Raw genomic sequence first — 20,892 nt, 5'->3', positions numbered from 1 at the left:
ACATAAAGCAGTTAAGTATGATATCAGAGTTATTAATTTGAGTCTAACTATTGCAGATACACTAGAAACATCAAATAGGTGGATTGGGCAATGAATACCAGTGTGTGTAAGGTTTTTTTTCTGGGTGAATTATAAGGGTAGACAGTACATTTTCACTTTATTCAAAAGTTTAAATTAAATCTGGCAATACTTGAGATCCTGGGAGTTGACCGGAGTTTGTTTAACCAAAATTAATTTGAGTAGATGAATAAAATGTTACGGTGTACTGCTGCATGACGGACATTTAAGATCAAAATCTTGCTTATTTTTTCTTTAAACTTGCCAGTAGATAAACACTTAACATTTATCCATTTTATGTACAAGATATGTTACATTCTTATGGTTCTTAATTCAAGGGGGCAGACTTGGAAAAGTTAAAGGCCCAACATTCCGAATATCAGGAGTACAAGTGAATGCAAAGCTAGTCATCTCTCATGAGGAAGAGTTGGCACCATTGCACAAGTCTATTCCTTCAGATCCAGAAGAAAGGAAACGGTTAGTAGTAGTATTGTTTTTAATATGAAAAATAATAGAAAATAGCTTAACTTATTATATTAAATGCCTTTATATACTGAGTTATGCAAACATTTTTAGCACCCGGGCCTGATTAAAGCAATCTGGATTTTAGGCAGATTTAGGCCCCCTGAGGGGCGGCTCCCCTGTGGTTCCTTGTTCTATATTTAGAATGCTGGTGGGGAGTTCCCTTCTTTTCCCTTCCAGGAGTGACAACATGGGGGCCCTTCTCTTTCCCTCCTCCCTCTCCCATCACTGAAGAAGCATGGGCTATGGCAGTACTTACCCTGGCTACTGGAGTATATTTACTTGGATGGCTGAAATGGGCATTTATCTCTAGCCACATGCTGAAGCGTCTTCTTGGGTGGTAATGGCCAGGCCTCCCAAAGCATGTGGCTTTTGAGTTAACTCATTGAGATTCACACCTCTTATAGTTATTGTTTTAGTCTGTCTGCAGACACTGAATTGGTTAGACTTAGGTCACATTTTCAAGCTTATATTCACAGCTGTCTGAAGTTAGAAACTTTAAAATGAGTGCTGAGAATGTAATGAGTCTCATGACTTCAGGAACAGTGATCCCAGATACATGCCTTATAGTGCCTCTTTTGTAATCTTGGCCTGTTTAGCACACAGATCACAGCACTAATTTAATTAAATAAACTTGTTGTAAAGTGTTTTTAAAAACCTTAAAAAATGCATCTGAGTTACTTTCTCATCAAGTCAAACTATTCTTACTTTTGAAAACTAAAAAGGTAAGGTTTTATTTGGCTTTCTGATTTCTTCCCTCTAGATATGCCATTCCATGCCACACTAAGGCAGCTCATTTCGATATAGATTGGGGCAAAGAGGATGACTCCAATCTTTTAATAGGCATCTATGAATATGGGTATGGTAGTTGGGAAATGATAAAAATGGATCCTGACCTCAGCCTGACACACAAGGTATGTCCTGTCATCCAGCTGGTGAGCATATTTTAAATTCATTTTGCTTAGTTGATAAGGAGGAGCCATTGAAACTGTTTATTTTATGGTAATTTGAAATCTCACAAAAAGTATACGTCAAATCTGCTTTATTGGAACCCCCTCTTGTGGTTGACTGGTAGATGTGATGGCCATCTTTACTCCATTGTGCCATGTCCTGGTACAATGTTTATCTTCCTTTTTCAAACCATTATCACTCTCCACTTCTATTGTCTCTTATCCCCTTTCTTTTTTGGCTGTTTGCATTCACTTTTACTCTTGTTTTTTGCTCCCCATCCCTGTTTGCTCACCTGACTCATTTCCCCCACTCACTAGAAGCAAGTATGCTATTTGAGGTGGAAGTTCCATCCATTGATGGCCATATGACGCAGGAGCCCAGCTTCTCCTAGCTCAGTTATGTGTTATGAGAGCAGAAACACAAAACCAGGGCTGATAACTTTTGTGTTGGTGAATTGCTTTTGAGGCTCCTATATTAGTGTACATAGTGGGAAGGAGTAAAAAGCTGAAGGTGGGTTTCAAGAAGTTTTCCACTTCTTCAGGCATACCAGTACATTTACAGTGTAGTGTCAGAGTGGATCCAGAATCATACAGTTTTTTCCCACCTCCAGTGCTTTTCTGCTCTGTATTTCTGCTACTCCAGCCTGCTGCTGCTGCTTCTCCATTCTGGCATTTTCCAAATTGGCAATACTGGTGGTCATACTTGATGATGTTTTTTATTCTCCTCTCAGATTCTACCAGATGATCCGGATAAGAAACCCCAGGCCAAGCAGTTGCAGACTCGGGCAGACTACCTCATTAAATTACTCAATAAAGATCTTGCAAGGAAGGAAGCACAAAGACTTTCTGGTGCAGTAAGTGAAATTTCAGATCTTTAACAATGATAAAGTAGTAATCTGCTTGTTAGCAGATCATCACCCCACCCCCTCCAGTTGTTCTACACCCTCTGTTTAATCAGAGCATGTCTGGCTAGCTCAAATAATTATTTTAAAAACAGATTATGTAGGGTTTTTGTCTTTTAGATTATATGAGCTCTTTATTATCAGGCTGGCTCCCTTTCCCATTTCTGGTCTAACAAGGTAACTTGTATATCTGAATACCATTTAATAAAATCAACTTCTATTTAATATAGAAACAAATCTTTCTGAATGGCTCGTGGCAATGAGGCATTTCAGTTGACAGAATTAAGATGATGTTTTTGTATTAAGGGAAACTCAAAGAGGAGGAAGACAAGAACTAAGAAGAATAAAGTGATAAGACTTGCAAAAGTTAAAGAGGAGATAAAAAGTGATTCTTCTCCACTGCTCTCAGAAAAATCTGATGAAGAGGAGGATAACAAGGTGGGCATTTTTGAAATGTGTTCTTAAAGGAACACATTTCTGTAGTTCATTTTGTTCCATCTCACTTAAATATTGCTTTTACGCAAAATAGAATGGTATTTTCCTGGCAAAGCATGTTTAATTTGAGTTCTTCATATTTTCTGTGATAGCTCTTGTTAATTTTATGTTAGTTAAACGTTATGGAGGAGCTTTAATCCCTTTTAGTTCAATTATAAGTAGAGTCCTACCAAATTCATGGCCAAGAAAAATCTGTTATCGACCGTGAAATCTGGTCTTTTGTGTGCTTTTACCCTAAAGTATACAGATTTCACAGGGAAGACCTATGTTTCTCAAATTTGAGATCCTGACCCAAAAGGAAGTTGCAGGGGGGTTGCAGTATTGCCACCCTTACTTCTGAGCTGCCTTCAGAGCTGAGTGGCCAGAGAGTAGTAGCTGATGGCCAGGCATCCAGTTCTGAAGGCGGCACCCTGCCAGCAGCAGTGCAGAAGTAAGGCTGGCAATACCATACCAAGCCGTTCTTACTTCTGTGCTACTACCTTCAGAGCTGGGTGGCTAGAGAGTGGCAGCTACTGACTCAGAGCAACTGATATCATACCATCCTTACTTCTGCGCTGCTGCTGGTAGCAGCTCTGCCTTCAGAGCTGGGCTTCCAGCCAGCAGCTGCCGCTCTCCAGCTGCCCAGCTCTGAAGGCAGCACTGACGCCATCAGCATCAGAAGTAAGGGTATGTCTGCACTACCTGCCGAGTAGTGATCGATCTATTGGGGATCAATGTATCGCGTCTCATCTAGGCGTGATACATCGATCCCCGAATGCGCTCTCATGGACTCCAGAACTCCACCAGGGCAAGAGTTGGGGGCGGCGGCTGTCGATCCCACGCCGCAAGGACGCAAAGTAAGTCAATCTAAGTCGATCTAAGATATTCTAAGTTCTATTCTCGTACCTGAAGTTGCGTATCTTAGATCGATTTCTCCACCCCCAGTGTAAAGCAGGCCTAAGAGTAGCAATACCGCAACCCTCCCTGCAGTATCTTTTTTACCACCACCATCACCCCCCCACACACAATTCCTTTTGGGTCAGGACCCCTACAATTACAAAATTGTGAAATATTAGATTTAAATAGCTGAAATCATGAAATTTACAATTTTTAAAACCCTATGACCATGAAACTGACAAAAATTGACCATGAATTTGGTAGGACCCTAATTATAAAGAAAACTGCAGCTGTGGCAGTATTGATGGAATTCTGAATTCTTACATAATAAACTAAGTATAGTCTGAAAAATGACATTGTGTGATTTCAAAGGTTCCCCACCCATGACTTAAAATTTGCTAGAAATACTAATCCAGCATTGGAGCTATAGATAAAGCTGTACTGCTTTGTGCCTAGGGCATCATTACTAGCTGTACTGATTCTTCAGGTGGAACTTTTTTTCAACAGTTATGTTGGTGTCTGAACCAAAGCTTCAAAGACAGCCAGTTTTAACACTTGACGCATTTTCAGTCAAATGCTCAAATGACAGTGAGTAATGCTTGCTTTCTCCATTTATCAGTTGGAAAAAGTGAGGCATAGCAAGGTTAAGTAACTTTTCTCACACATACCTTCCCCACCTCCCAACCTCCAGGCTTCCTTGCTACCATTTGTTTGTTTTTAATGTATCATGTAAACCAATAAAAAAAGATAAAATGTATTTAAAGTCTAAGGCCTTGTTGCACATGTTTAAAGATGTGATTTGTAAACCAATATTGAGATAAACTGATGCATTTATGGGATAAACTGGTGCAATTCAGTTTGGTTTGAGTCAGGCTTATTTTGGTTTAACCTCAGTAGATTAGGAATTGTTTTAAACTAAACTGAAATAAGCCACCTTTAAACTGAAATAAGAGCATCCATGTATGGTTTCTACCAGTTAAACTAAGCTGGTTTAAAAAAAATGTGTTAAAGTCTCTTGTATAGATCAGGACTACATACAAATACAACAACAATAACGGATGTAAAGAAAACCAAGATTATTTACTAGAAGGATCAACACTTAATTTTAGTTAATAATTCCTGTATGTATTCCCTTTTGATTATAAACAACCACTAAGACCATGTGTAAAGCTTGTTTTTCTCCTCCTCCAATCAGCCTTGAAATTTAGGATACAGTCACACTATTGTGTAGCCTCAGCAGCCTTTCTGGGAGGATCAATGGAATCCTAAAGTTAAATAATGACTTTTCAGTTCACGCCCCAGATGAGCCAAGCAAAGGATCCTTGAGACTGCCCAACTGACTTTTCCATTTCCTTCTCAGGAAAACTTCTAGAATGTGATTCCCTTGTGTTCCCGTAAAGCTGATATTGACCAATTCAGCGTTCTCTGGCACATGCCTATTAAACTTCAGAAGTGTAATTGTTTTTTACAGTATCACTGTGTGATTTAGCTGCACTTCATAGGTATTAAAGTTTTAAAAAATCACACTTTGAGGAAGAATGGTATATTTTTAATCTCTCTGTTGTAAAATTTGTAAAGCTAGGAATTGAGTTTGCAATGTGATGCCTATACTTAAATGTTGCAGGATGAGATCACTTCAGTGAAACATTCAAATAAAAAAATTAAAACGGAAAAAGAAGACGATGAAAAATCTGAGCCAGATATTGGTATAAAGAAGGAGGTTGAAGAAAAGAGAGAAACAAAAGAAAAGGAAAACAAGAGGGAACTGAAAAGGGAGAAAAAAGAAAAAGAGGATAAGAAAGAATTAAAGGAAAAAGATATGAAAGAAAAGAGAGAAAGCAAAGTAAAGGAGTCCACACAGAAAGAAAAAGAAGCAAAGGAAGAGAAGGTAATTAGATTTCAGTATATTATGTAATACAATTTAAAAAAAAAAACAACAGGTTAGTTTTGAGGTAGACAGGCATTTTAGATCACTTAATGCTCTGTTATTGTTACTGCCACATAGTTTAGCTGGCTGAAAGTGCAAGTGGGATAAGAAACATTCACACTCCTTTCTGCTTCCTTAGGCAAAAAAAATAAATAAAATTAATTATATGTAAATGGTCAGTATGTGTAGTAAGATAGTGTAACTGAAGAACTAAACTCCAATTCCCTTTTCAGATCTGTTTTAATATTTTATTCATAGATTAATGAAGTCAAATCTGACAACAGAGACAAAATCAGGAAAGCTACATCAGCAGATACTCCAGTTCATATTACTGCAATTAGTGAGCCAGTTCCTATATCTGAAGAATCAGAAGAACTGGATCAGAAGACATTCAGTGTAGTAAGTTCCTTATTGCCATCTTAATGCTGATATTTAACACAAAAAGAATGATGTTCTGAATTAAAACTGCTTCTATATGCTCGGTTAACACCAATGTGCTTAGGCATTGTTGCACTTGATCCCTTGCCAGTGAGGTCTCAGAATAGCACACCAAATATGTGGATAAGGTATATATTAAAGGTTCAGTTCTGTCTTCATGCAGCAAACATTACAAAATTTCTGCATAAGCTCAATATCAGCTTTTTCAGATGTGTGTTTGCACTTCTGAGTTATATATTGAATATGCACTCTCCTTTTTAGCGAGGTCCTATGAAAATATGACAGTGACCTCCCAATGATATTATGGTGCCTAAATATGCTACGATCTCTTCACAGATCATTTGATATGCATATGTCCAGCAACATATAACATTTAAAAATGTGAAATCCTGAGATTTGTGTGCTTCAGAGACAAGATAGGTTAGAACCAGTTTGGATTGTTGCTGGCGTATGTGAGGATCCTTGTTGTAGTTCTATCTGAGGAATGGACGAATGTAATATTTCATTTTTGTTTAGTCTTGTCTCGATCATTTAGGTTCTGCCTTTGCTGAGGGAGCTGTGGCCTGCAATCTTTAAGATGGGCCTGTGTTTCATCAGGAGGGATGGATGTACTGGGCCCATTGCTTGGCCATAACACATGCATGCCATGTTCATTCAAACCAGCAGTCAGGTTCATGCTCAAGAAGCATTTCTTAACACTGACTATCATGCTGATTGTCACTCGGTTTCTCATCTTACCTTAATAGAAAACGTTAATGGGGAAGATTGGGTCAAATTACCTTAGGTGCAACATGGAGTTCTCAGACTGCCTAGACTCCCTGAATTGAATTTTCAGACTGGGTGTAGCACATGTCAGATTCAGAGATGATTTACATCTTTTTTGCTCTCTCTGTGTATATTGTAACAGGGCAGACTTTGACTAACATCCATACCCAATTTATCAATGTGTAGTTTACACACCCTTTTACATTCCTCCTGAATTGGGCCCACTGAATCTAAAGGAACCCAGATTGGTTTAACTCATAGTTGGGGCCGTAAGAGAGATAGGTAACGAGAAAATTAACTCACCCCTTGGGTCTTTTTTTCCTCAAGACTAAACATGCCCAGTTTTTTCAACCTTTCCTAAACCTTTTTCTAAACCTTTTGTCATTTTTGTTGTTCTCTCGAATCTCTCTAATTCAGTCACATCTTTCTGAGTGTGATGTCCAGAATACCTGTGCTAAGTGACGTGGGATAATTACCTCTTGTGTCTTAAATATGATCCTTCTGTTAATACTCATAGACTCATAGACTCATAGGTCAGAAGGGACCAATATGATCATCTAGTCTGACCTCCTGCACAAGGCAGGCCACAAAACCCTACCCATACACATTTATAACAACCCCTAACCCATGACTGAGTTATTGAAATCCTCAAAATTGTGATTTGAAGACCTCAAGCTGCAGAGAATCCACCAGCAAGCGACCCATGCCCCACGCTGCAGAGGAAGGCGAAAAACCTCCAGGGCCTCTGCCAATCCGCCCTGGAGGAAAATTCCTTCCCGACCCCAAATATGGCGATCAGCTAAACCCTGAGCATGTGGGCAAGACTCACCAGCTAGCACCCAAGAAAGAATTCTCTGCAGTAACTCAGTTCCCATCCCATCCAACATCCCCTCACAGACCATTAGCAAACTTATCTGCCGATAATCCAAGATCAATTGCCCAAATTAAACTATCCCATCATAACATCCCCTCCATATACTTATCAAGCTTAGTATAAGTATAATACACACCAGAATATTAGCTTTTTTCACATTGTTGGCTCATACTCAATTTGTGATCCATTATAATCCCCCAGATCCTTTTCAACAGTGCTACCGCCTAGACAATTATTTCCCACTGTGTATTTGTGCATTTGGGTTTTTCCTTGTAAATGTAATACGGAGATTCCACTTAATAGTAACCTGAATATTAACAACTTCCAATTAATAGCAACATGTTGCTGAGAATCAATCCCATCCCATTGCCTTTTATGTTAAGGGGCTTCAGATGTTGGCATCAGCACGCAGCTTATTAACAAATTAACAGCATTTTTTGGAAGACACACCAGCTGCAGCTAGCAAAGAAAGTGCTGTGAGAACGTGCCTTCCCTGGCTGTCGCCCCACAAAGCTGCCTGTGACCAGTGCTCAGCATGTCCCAGTGCTTCTTTCTGGGACTACAGCCCCACAAGCCTGCTTGTGCATGGGAACGCGCATGAGGTCAGGGCTGTGGGCTGGGAGGGGAGGCTGTGGGCAGGGCAGTAATATGAAGTGGGGCTGCAGCTTGGATGTCAGACCACTCCCTGACTCTCCTGGCTTTGCCTTGTCGGTGACTGCATGCAGGGAAGAAAGCACTCAGAAATGCTGACCGCAATCCCTGGAGAGCATAGGGGAAGTTATCATACAGCTCTGTGGTCCCTCAGCACCCCGTTTCATATAGAAAGCCCCAGAATCTGGGCTTCAGTCCTCCCTCCCCACTGGCTGTCCTAACTGCAAGATCTGTGGCCAGGGAAGGGACGTCCCAGCACTTCCTTCTCCAGCTGCAGTATTGTAAACCTGCCTTTTGCTTATTGGCAACTGCCAGATAATGGCAACTTTGCTGGCAACGGAGGGGTTGCTGATAAGTGAAATCTATTGTACTTCTCACTTCTCTTTATTGCATTTCATCTTGTTGATTTTAGACCATTTCTCCAATTTATCAGGGTTGTTTTGAATTCTAATCCTGTCCTCCAAAGTATTTGCAATCCTTCCCAGCCTGATGTCATCCACAAATATGATAAGCATACCCACAACTCTATTATCTAAATTATTAATGAAAATATTAATACCACCAGCCCAGGACTGATCTTTTTGGGGCCCCACTAGATACATTCTCTCAGATGGACAGTGAACCATTGATAACTACTCTTTTTGAGTACAGTCTTTCAGTCAGATTTGTACCCATTTAATAGCAATTTCATGTAGACCGCATTGCCCTAGTATTCTTATGGGAATATCATATGGGACTATGTCAAAAGCCTTATAAAAACAAGATGTATCATGTCTGCAGCTTCCCCTCCATTCACTAGGCCAGTAACCCTGTCAAAGAAAGGACTTATTTTGGTTTAGCACAATTTGTTCTTGACAAATCTATGCTGGCTTTTGCTTATTATCCTATTTGCCCTCTCGGTAATTGAGATTGATTGTTGAATAAAAAGTATCTGTTGAATGCTCTGGCAATGTGAGGTTTTTGTTGTTTTTTGTTTTTTTTTAAATACACTCTTCCCCATATTCGTCATAATAAGAAAAAGATAAAAGAGTAGTCCAGGTGCTTTTAGAGCTCAAGACACTGAACAGGTTGATGAAGGAGACAAAAGCTGTATTGGAGATCATAGCACTTCTGCTGCAGTCTCTCCAGAAGTCCTCCTAATATTAGTGAGCCAGGCAGGAGCTTATCTACATGGTCTAGTCAGGCCCTGCTTTTGACAATTTCTCCTATTCACCTACTGAAAGCATCACTTCCACTATCAGATGTTACAGTTCAGTCTATCCTCTTCCCCTTCCCTCTTCTCTTCACTTCTCTCTTTTCACTTAGAGACTCAAGATAGGTACAATGAGAGCTTTTTCTTACTGGGTCATGAAGAAATGAATGTTTGGGAGGGCTGGATATGGGACAAGGAGAGCCAGCCTTTTCCACTCTTCCTCATGCAAGGAAAGCTTGAACTGAGTTTCATCTGTCTGTCCATACCAGCATCTCCTTGGTAGTCTTAGCTTCATTCATAGGGATCAATCCGCTGGCAAGATTATCTGAGAGAGAGCTGCAGAGATTTTTCTGAAGGGTAGGGAACCATGCCCAACAAGAGAGGAAGAGGAATGCAGGTCCTTTCCTGAGTGGAATGTCACTTTCTCTCTGGGCTGCAATTCTTTCAGGATTCATCTATTCTAGATTTATTGAATACTGTCATTTACGATCTTGACACTGAATTTGTATACAAAGTTTCTTGAAAGTAACACAGGTCTAGTACTGTGTATTTGTGCTGAAAGGTCAACAACAAAAAAAACAACAGATTAGAATTATAATACCTAGAGTCATCGTATCTGTTTGTAATATCTTATTTCTAAGAAAAATATTTTCTTCAATCTTAAATACAATCTAATGCTTTCATAAAGGAGCTAATATCACATTGGTTTAATTATTACTTTTCCAAAGGAAACCTGTAGTAAAAAAAAAAATTTAAAAGCTGTGAGCCAGAGGCTTGACATTTCATTTGGCTTAGAGTAGCACTGTCTTTTCCTGTGTAAATAGCACAGTAGTAAGGTGGGTCATGTAGAATTTGCTTTTTTCCTTTCCCTCCTGACTTGTATATCCCTTTTTCCACTTTACAGTGCAAAGAAAGAATGAGGCCTGTCAAAGCAGCGCTGAAACAGCTAGATAGACCAGAAAAAGGTCTTTCAGAAAGGGAACAGCTGGAGCATACTAGACAGTGTCTGATCAAAATTGGGGATCACATCACTGAATGTCTAAAAGAATACACAAATCCTGAACTTATTAAGCAGTGGAGGAAGTAAGTAATTCTACATTTTTCATGAATGAAAGGAAAAAACCCTTAACTGTTTCTATTAACTAGAGTGATTTCTGTCCATTTTTGTTGGTTTCCAGCTCTCACATTCTTGAATCTACTTACAGATGTTTTAAAATACCATATGAGTACAATAAAGAAAAATGTGAATTGTGTAGTGGATTTTGAAGCCAGATTCATGTTCCATATGCTGAATTGTGTATCATTGTGTAAGCTTAGGATAGTCAATAGGAGAACTGTGGGCCAGATCTGGACCGCCAGATGCTTTTTAATGGATCCCAAAATCTTTATTTACTTCTTATCATCATTATTGTTATTATTTTTGTATTATTTTCTCTGGAGTCTGGACATTGACTATATTTTGTCCAAGAAATTTGGACCTTGACAAAAAACAATTGACTACCCCTGCAAGCTGTACTTTGTCCACTAGGTGGAGCCTTCTCCTGGTTTTAAAAAGGACTGGAAGTTAGCGAATCAGAAGTTCCTGAGTACTTTATAAGTAACTTTTAGTGGCAAAGAACTTTTATCTGTAAAGACAGAAGATGGCATCTAATTTTTAATCTTGATTATTATTCGTTATGCTTTCATAGTGAACACTTCTGAAGTTTTGCCTATGTAAATTTGCTTAGAGCCTCCATTCTAGAAAAATACTAAAATATATTGTGAAACTAGATTGCTTGTCAGCTATGGCTTTACAATGAAATATTAACTTTGGCACCATATAATAAGATGTTTTACTTTTTAAAAAAATTACTTAGAAATCTTAATGCTAATACTAATAACTAACAAAGCGGCAAGAAAGGATCAGAAAGAATCTCCGAATGTGTTTTTGTGCTTAATTATAAACCAAAGACTTCACTTTACCTAGATTATACTTTAAAATAAAAAGTTGGGGTGATATTTTTCAGCATTTCGCACAATTCTAAATAGATTAAAAAAGTCCTAAGTCCTCAGTCATTAATTCTAATTGGGGGAAAAAAATATCCGCAACTTCTAGAATGCTGCTGTTCTTACTCAATTATTGTATTCCAACATTGTGTTAAACAGTTTAGACGAGTATGAAAGCAAGATCCATGTCCCAAAACCCGTACAATCAAAATAGACAATTATATTCTATTTTTAAGGGAAAAAATTGATAAACATTCACACTTAAGATCATCCATGTTACCTTATCTCTACCCATGTATCACTGCTATAAAAACTATCAGCAAATGTTAAGAAATTTTATCTATCCATAACATGCATGGTGTTTGTGGTAGATTATCTTATATTTAATTATACAGTGGCTATGCAAACTCTGGCTTCTTCTTGGCCATGCATAAGGCACTGAAAGACAAACTACACCAATATCTGATTGGACACACAGCATGCTAAAGACAATCATTCCCTCCAGTTCTCAGAGATTCCATGTGTGACCACTTATACAAGTGTCATTAAACACAGCTATTGTACGTACTTAAGTAAAGCTCATAGGCCAAAGTTATAATAATTAATCACTTGCCGGAAAAAGCAAAGTTTAGTATACTGAAGAAGTAGTAAACTCAGCACTGAAGATGTATTTTGGAACCCTGTGAGAACATCAGTGAATGCTCTGTGGTTTGTGTTTTCAGCAGTACATCAGCAAACTTCACAAGTACAGTTTCTTCTCCAGAACTGATATATGTGACCTTTTTTTAAAGGATTCTGGCCTCTCCAGAAGAACTTGGGCTGCACCTCGTTACTTTCTTCCAAATAGTGCTAGGTAGTTCAGAATAGTTCCAGGCTTACCCTTGCCACTTCCCCCCTCTATTTCAAATTTCTCTTTCAGCCATGAAAATTAAAGAGGCAATTTAACGCGTCTGCATTCTATATTGCAGTCCTGGCTTTTAAAGTTGAATTGGAGACAGCAGCAAGGAAATTTCTCTTGCCCGCTCTCTTTTGAATCAATAGGGGCCTGAAATTTCAAGGACTTTGTTCCCCACATGGGACCTCCCACCAAATTCTTTATCACCAGTTGTTCCCTCTCCCAGTGTGGACAAACGTCCAGAAAACGAATTAGGATTCATTTCCACTAGTATCTTTGTGATTACTCAGTTGTGAAAATTCATCTCATTTACTAGCAGTAGATGCATGACCAATCCTTGGAATCATATGGTTGCATCCTATCTGCCTCTGCTATTTTCAGGAAATAAGGCATGTGGCACAAAAGTCTTGCACTGCAGGAAAAATCAATCTTGGAAGTTACATTGAGTAACACAGTTTCCATTTTAGAGGGAATTTTCAAAAAAAAGGGGCTTTTTGACCTTGAAGAGATCAGAGCTCAAAAGTTTGTCCAACACTAACAGTTGGTCTAACAAAAGATATTGCATCACCCATTGTTTCTCTTAAGAGAATTGAGCACTCAACTCCTATTGTAAAGTCAGGTCTATCCCACCCTTAACTAGCAGAGTTTTCACTGATGTCCATTACTTCTTCGTGGTCATATCTGCATTCTAAACAAACTAATATAAACATCACACAGCAGTAAAGAAAAAGAGAGGAATTAATAATACATATGTAGCATTTAGTGTTTAATATCTTCAGAGAATTATGCAAAATTCTTTGTTGTATTGCTAGACATTCTACCTTTGCATGTGATGGGACCTGATTCACCACTGCAGTACAACTCCATTGACTTCAATGTAATTACACCAGTGTGGCACTGAAATATCACAATGGTGAATCAGCCCCATTGTAGACAAAATGGTATAAAGGAAAACCAGTGTATGCAGGAAGGCTAACCTGTCTTTTTGTTTTTTTTATTTTCCTTTCTCTAGAAATTTGTGGATTTTTGTTTCAAAGTTTACAGAATTCGATGCCAGAAAGCTGCACAAACTATATAAACACGCAATCAAAAAACGCCAGGAATCTCAGGTAATATATTATTTTTATATTTCGAGACATTCTGATTGGATATCTGTATACATCCAATTTTTTTTTGGACATATTAAAACTTGTTTTATGAGGGTAAAGTGTTAATGGATTCTGAATTTACCTTTTACAAATGAAAATGTCTGATTTAAAGGATATAATTTTGTGTGTTAATGTCACCTTTTTGATCAGATGGAATGTTTTAGCACTTGTATTTGTAATTTTGAGATTTAGCAATGCCAATTGTTGTATTTATTTCTCTTAGCAACACAATGACCAGAACATCAGCAGCAACGTGAACACACATGTGATTAGAAATCCAGGTAAGACGTTCTGCATGGTGGTGTTGAGTTGAATTGTTTTCTAGTAGGGTATTTGAAACTCTGAAACCTTCTAAAACTCCTCCTAGCATTAAGTGAAATTGTCCCTACAGATAGATTTACTTAGTGAGACCCAGCATACATACTTTTGCTGGTGAAACTAAGTCAAGCACAAATCCAACTGCAGCTAATTTTTTAAGAGTTATTTGCTATTTGGCAATCCTTTTTATTAGAACACATTTGAGAATACACTTTTGTGTTTAATTATGTTAAAAAAGAGAAATGCTTGATGCCTCTAGACTAGTTTCAGACTCCAAAGTGGGTTTTTTCTTGTTTTGTTTTGTTTTGTTACAGGCTTTTTTGTTTCGTTTTTTGTTTTCTTGCATCACTATCATGAATTCTAAGGTTTTCACTTAAAGCAGGGGCCAGCAATCTATGATGTAGGATGTAATATCCCTTTTGTCATTGACAGTGACATTATCCTCCCAATCTCATGAGCTTGCAGCCACAATGCAATATTTGACTTCTTTGTTTCCTCTTTCACTATACATATGTCCAATCACTCATGAAGCAATGGTACATCTTCCTCTGAATCACAATAAAATACCCTTGTTTCATTAGTTGCACTATTAAAACGTTTGTCCATGCCTTGGTGATTTCTCACCTTGAATACTATAACTTTCTCTGCTCCTCCTACAACTGTTCAAAATTCCGCTGGTAAAGGCAACCTCACCCACATTGACCTCTCATTGAAACACTTTGTTGGGTTCCTGTCCTTTAATTAATCAAATTGAACTTTTCATCCATTCATTCTAGATCCTACATAATCTCTATCTGTCCACCTCTAAATTCCACTCTGCATTTCTATTCTTGTTTCTGCCTATTCAATCCCAACTTCTCTCAGTTCACACATTTTTGCTCCTATAGTCAGCTGCTGTTGCAAATCATTGTATTTCTCTCACATAGTTAAATCTAAGAGGTTGAAGGGTTGTTCTGTACAATAATCCTTTCATACTTTTCAACTAGAAATTTTGTAGTTTATGAAATTCTCTTACGCAAAAACACACATTCAGCATAGCTATCTATTTTGTTAAGCAGATGTGGAAAGACTGAAAGAGAATACAAACCACGATGACAGTAGCAGGGACAGTTATTCCTCTGACAGACATTTGTCACAATACCACGATCATCACAAAGACAGGCATCAGGGAGATGCTTACAAAAAAAGCGACTCTAGAAAAAGGCCCTATTCTGCCTTCAGTAATGGAAAAGATCACAGGGATTGGGATCACTACAAACAGGACAGCAGGTGAGTTTTGCTAATAATCCATAGAAATTTGGGGGAGGCATGTTTTGTTTTTTGTTATTGTTGGTATTGTTTCTGGGGATTTTTTTTAATTGCATTTCACTTAAGTATGTGGTTCATACCAAAAACAGGTTGCCAGTTTGCTAGGTCCTTGTAGATACTTATCCAACATGTTCTCACATAAAAATATTTCAGAAGCTTAGTGAAACTCAATTGATTAGAATAGTGTGCTATAATTAAAACGTGCCTTCTTCTACACTTAGCCAATAATATATGCCTCTCCTGAGTTCATCCACAAGACCACCTACCCTCTGTGCATTTAAATCCCTCTTGAAGATTGTTTGATATTGTGTGAGAGTGTGTGTGTATGAGAGTGTATGTGTGAGATGCAGCTGGGCACCGTTTTGAAATTCTAGTAATTTCAGGATCAAACCAATGAACTGGACACCTCCATTCCCTTATGCATATGCATATACATATTCAGATCCTCTGCTTCTGTACTACTTCCCCTAGTCTCTATCTCTTAGATTGTGAGCTCCTTTTGTCAAAGACTTTGTTGTTTTTTCTTTTGGAAAAACACCTAGCACATTATGTTCTGCTATAAACTTATTATAAATAGTAATATAGGTAAGATTTGAAGTCAGTTCAAGGGATAGAAAGTTCTGATAAAGAGTCAATACCGTGACCCTTAAAAAAAAAAAAAAGGGCAGAAAACGACAACATAAGACAGGATGGCTGACAATGGAAGTGATAGGCAATCAAATGAGGAAACTGTGTTGGATGAGAGGAAAAATTGATATTCTGATATCATAAGAGGTAGACCTATTTCAGTAACACTGGACAAGTAAGACATCAGTGATGATGGGGCATGAGAGCATGGAATGAAATATGGTTACCAGGCTCTTTGGAATCTCTTCATTTTATAACACTTTCGTCTTTTCTAATTGAATTTGACAAAGGATGTATCTCATCTGTTTTTTATATATATGCTTCCTCTGACAAACACAAGAATATCCAAGTTTCTGAGCATCAAAGCTTAATTTTTGTGTATAGTGCTGAATTTCAAAGAATGAGCTCTTAAAGTAATTCTGCTAGATTGCCACCATTTTAACCTTTGCTTTTATTACTATTACCAAAATAACAATTTATCCTATCTTTCAGATACTACAGTGATAATAAACATAGAAAGCTGGATGACCACAGGAGTAGAGATCACAGATCAAGCCTGGAAGGAAATTTAAAAGACAGTCGGTCTCATTCAGACCACCGTTCTCATTCAGACCACCGGATACACTCAGATCACCGATCCAGTTCAGAGTACAGCCATCATAAATCTTCCAGGGACTATAGATACCACTCAGACTGGCAAATGGACCATAGAGCTTCCAGTAGTGGCCCAAGGTCACCACTAGATCAGAGGTCTCCTTATGGCTCAAGGTCTCCCTTAGGACACAGATCTCCATTTGAACACTCAGCAGATCACAAAAGTACACCTGAACATACATGGAGTAGCCGGAAAACATAACAAAGACTAACATTTTCTGGGCCTTCTTTTAGCCATATACAGTAAACTAACACAGTAATTGCCTTACATGACTTGAAAGACATGGACTGGATATTCTATCAGTAGCAGTATTGTTACTTCTTTCCAGGATGCAAGGTCTATTATCCCAACAGAGGAAAAAAATATTTTTGTATTTAAAGTTTATGCTGCACTGTGCTGCAAATGTTGTGGCACTTTTTTTAAGAAATGGAAGATGTTTACTTTTACAGGGACCTCAACACTGCCCCATTCAGACTGGATCTTATAAAACTCTTCACGTCAAAGTGCTTTTAAGCTGAATACAGTTTAAATTATGTTTGTAAATGAACTTTTACACACTGACCTGTGATCGTGTATCAGGAAGGAATGAGGCATTTGGGTTTTATTTTGTTTTGGTTTTTTTAGTAAAGAACTCTCAAGGACCTTGTTCACTTTCCAAAGCTACTTGTTTACATTGTACACTGCGACCACCTTGCCGCTTTTCATCACAAGCTTGAATATTTAAATTCTGTACCTAGAACTGTAAAATAACCAGGATTTCTCCTGTTTGTGATCAATTGTAATGCCTTTTTACAAAAAAAGAGCTGTAAATTATTGTAAATTAATTAAATGAGCTTTTTCCCCTCTCAGGCTTTTTTTGACTGTTCCTTTCCTCACCAACTCAGGCCTTCTTGTCACAAGTATGAAACAAAATCAGTGTGTTACATTTTTGAATAAAATATCTTGATGGAATCACTGCTCAGAATGTAAAATTGGGGGAAGGGAACACTTTATTCCATTTAGTGCTCTTTTTGTTTTTGTTTTTGTTTTGTTTGAGATACTGTGTGCGATATGTTTTGTTTTTTTCTAGTAAACTGTCCGTGTTGTGATTGTTGTAATGAAATGGTAAGAAATATACAACTAAATTAGGCTCTGAAAAAAATTTTTTTGGGTGTATTTGTTTTAAAAGGGGAAGGATAATTCAACACATGAACCCTTCAGAATCCATATCAGACAAATTTTATTGTAAATCCATTTGTTTTCCCTCTTCAGTATAGGCAATAATGTCAAATGTGCTATGCAGCCAGTTAATATTTTAGAAGATTTGAGTGACTTTATTAATAAAAATTGTTACACTACACGCTGATTGTAAACAGATAACTTCTATCTGACAAATTAAATTTAACTAAAGGATATATGGGCTCTTGTAGTTTTCTGATGCTATTTTCCTATGGTGTTACGTTCCTTATAAGTTAAACATTGTTAAAATGTTTTACCCTTAAATGTATACTAATTTTAGTGATTATATCAAATTTCAGAATATCGTCGCAAAATCATACTTTAAAATGTGTGGCGGGAGGAATAATTTAATAAGGTTAAAAACCCACTGACTTGATGGAATACTTCAAATTATATCTTTAGGGTGCTTAGATTATATTTTTGTCTTTATTTTCCGTGGTGGTTTTTAGGCCATATGTCTAAAACCAGGATCTCTGTTTAGTTTATTTACTTTATGTTCTGTGATCCCTGCCTACAATTTGTGGATTTTTTTTGTTTTGTTTTTTACATTATGATCATCATCTAAACTGCAGTTATTTGTGAGGTCACAAATAGAGGTTATGAGTCCAAAAGGATAATAAGCAGATGCAATCTAAGAAAAGTCAAAGATCCCGGATGTCTATACGAATGTCACTAATAAAATGCAGAAGGCAAGTTACAGAAAAAGGTATGCAAGCAGAATTTTTTCCCTAACTTTTTCCTGAAGATGACAGTTACTCATGTTTCTGTTAAAATTTTATCCTCAAAAATCCAATATACTTAGACACAAAGTGAATAAGTTAAGGTTGAGATCTTGACGCTCTGTGTGTGTGTGTGTGTATATATATATAACGTCACATTTGAAACAAATAAATTGATAGCTGCTCTATTTTTAACCCACAATCTATCTTGTCAGCTGGCTTTGTTAGAACAGAATAAATCTAAAAAAATAAGCTGTTCCCTAAATAATTTGATTGTTTTATAGAGCGAAAATAAAACTAATATATAAAATACCTCAGACAGTTAGGTCTGGTTTGGTAATTGTGCATGACACAGAATTTATCATCCCTACATTTCAGACTAATGTCAGATTAATTATATATTACTCAGATTTCTCATTCTGATCTCTAATTGTATAAAATAAAACTTTCCAGTTTCTGAAAATATTAAAGTTGAAATGAAGGTTCTTCAAGAATTGGCCCACATGGATCCCCCTGTAGGTTTGTGTACCTTGTGCATGCAAACCTGGAATCTTGTTGCTGACAGCCTTTTGGGGCCCCGTATATCTCCTACACATCTTCATGCCCTTTGCAGTAAAAGTACAAAAAGCAGAGCAGCTCCAACCACCACTCAGTTCTTTCTCACCGTCTGTGGTAGATGCTTGACTTTTAAAGCCCATCTGGAAAAGTGAAAGCAAGGACTAGTCTTGTCTGAAAACTCATGGGTTCAATAAGGGGTCTTGATGTCCACATTCTTCAAACACTGACTGGAGCACTGGTATACTTGACTGCTGAACATTGCGCACCATTAACCTGTTTTAGAACATTGCATGGCAGATACTGTCATCTCATATACCTTCGGAAGAGAAGAGAAAATGCACAATGAGACTGTGGTTACCAGTCACAAATTATGTACCAAATTGTAAATCAGTGCCCGATTTGATCATGTCAGTGGCCTCTCAGACTTACAAAGCCATTTCTGAAGCTTCCCACTGACTCGCTAATCTGGACTTCATTATCTGAATGTTGATAATCACCTCTCTTGCCGTACATTTGAAGAAGAATTAAAAAAAAAAGCTGCTGTGTCCTGCTTACTTTGTATCTTAGATGGTATTATTAGCAGGTAGTATAGGTTTTGATTATTTATTTATTTTATTTAAGTGCTTTGGCTGTTGAATCTTTTTACGTTTAGTCTCACCATGGTTCTGAGAACTAAGTCCAAAGGTGGAGACTAAATTTACAGGTTTTAAAATCTGCTCTGCCTGTGAGATTGTTTTGCCTGCTTATGGATGCATAAATTTTGATACTCCGTTTTGATGCAGCTATCAATCAGTCCACTTCCTCCGCATCTGAACCCATAAGACATCATTTTGCAGAGCCAGGGCCTGGTACTTTACCTAGCCCCAGAATCCCCTCATTTGACAGAACGGAGGCTTAGTTCTGTGGGCAGAAGCTCTTCAGTATACAGTGTGTTTTGGTACAGAGCAGGAAGGTGTCTACCAGAAAAATGTATCTAGTCATGTGGAAGTATTTCTCTTTGTGGTCTACCCAGAATCATATTCAGCCTTTGGAGTCTCTTGTTTAAAATATCTTTTATTGTTTATTGTCATTGAAACATGGTTGCTATATCAGTATATAATCCATCTGTTGACTGTTTCTTGATGTTTTTTCCCTCCATCCTAAGGTTTCTAGGTTTTTAAAATGTCTAATAGAATAGAATATCAAGGTTGGAAGGGACCTCAGGAGGTCATCTAGTCCAATCCCCTGCTCAAAGCAGGACCAATCCCCAGACAGATTTTTGCCCCAAATGGCCCCCTCAAGGTTTGAACTCTCAACCCTGAGTTTAGCAGGCCAATGCTCAAACCACACCAATTAAAGAACCATTCAGTACCTGGGCTTGACTGTGGTACTCACATCTTTGATGGACCTTTCTTTTGCATCTATGGTATATTCTGTGCAACATCTTTCTATTAAAATGATGTTTTTAGTCACTGGCATCTCAATTTGTAGGATGGGTGAATTTAAGCTCTTGTGGGTCAATTGCCTTTAATTGGTATTTCATAAGGACAGCATACCACACGGAGAATTTCTTCTGAAAATAGTTTGACTTTCATACAAGCCTATTTATTCTTCTATCAATACTTTTTCCTAAGCCTGATGATTCCCTGATGAAGGCCCAACTCCACATGCTAGTTACTCTTGGAGCTATGTCCTTTTATCTTTCCAAAACAAAGTCTTTCTGTAAATCATCTCAGCCTTTTATAAGAAGTCTAAAGGCAGGCTGTTACATCACAAAGACCATCCAAATTAAAATGTCCTACTTATTGAAAAAATTGATAGTTCTTCTCAAG

At 37.7% G+C, this 20,892-nt stretch overlaps 1 protein-coding gene across 3 annotated transcripts in view; it reads left to right on the top strand.

Annotated features, from left to right (window-relative positions):
* The window catches only part of CHD1 (chromodomain helicase DNA binding protein 1), an 82,285-nt gene extending 64,851 nt beyond the window's left edge, over positions 1 to 17,434 (top strand). For 2 of the 3 annotated variants that reach the window (XM_032772384.2, XM_032772383.2), the window contains exons 27-37: positions 396 to 534; positions 1,343 to 1,493; positions 2,261 to 2,383; positions 2,738 to 2,869; positions 5,427 to 5,690; positions 5,988 to 6,128; positions 10,554 to 10,732; positions 13,543 to 13,639; positions 13,902 to 13,959; positions 15,052 to 15,265; positions 16,424 to 17,434. In XM_032772384.2, the coding sequence (XP_032628275.1) occupies positions 396 to 534; positions 1,343 to 1,493; positions 2,261 to 2,383; positions 2,738 to 2,869; positions 5,427 to 5,690; positions 5,988 to 6,128; positions 10,554 to 10,732; positions 13,543 to 13,639; positions 13,902 to 13,959; positions 15,052 to 15,265; positions 16,424 to 16,787 (1,862 nt within the window). In that variant the 3' untranslated portion in view covers positions 16,788 to 17,434. The remainder of the gene's footprint in view (positions 1 to 395; positions 535 to 1,342; positions 1,494 to 2,260; positions 2,384 to 2,737; positions 2,870 to 5,426; positions 5,691 to 5,987; positions 6,129 to 10,553; positions 10,733 to 13,542; positions 13,640 to 13,901; positions 13,960 to 15,051; positions 15,266 to 16,423) is intronic. The other variant, XM_075067121.1, reaches the window with a different exon arrangement.
* Positions 17,435 to 20,892: the final 3,458 nt, after the last annotated feature.

This window comes from Chelonoidis abingdonii, chromosome 6 (genome assembly GCF_003597395.2).
Source record: "Chelonoidis abingdonii isolate Lonesome George chromosome 6, CheloAbing_2.0, whole genome shotgun sequence".
NCBI classification, from domain to species: domain Eukaryota; kingdom Metazoa; phylum Chordata; order Testudines; family Testudinidae; genus Chelonoidis; species Chelonoidis abingdonii.
This window is presented reverse-complemented; position numbering and strand designations above follow the sequence as displayed.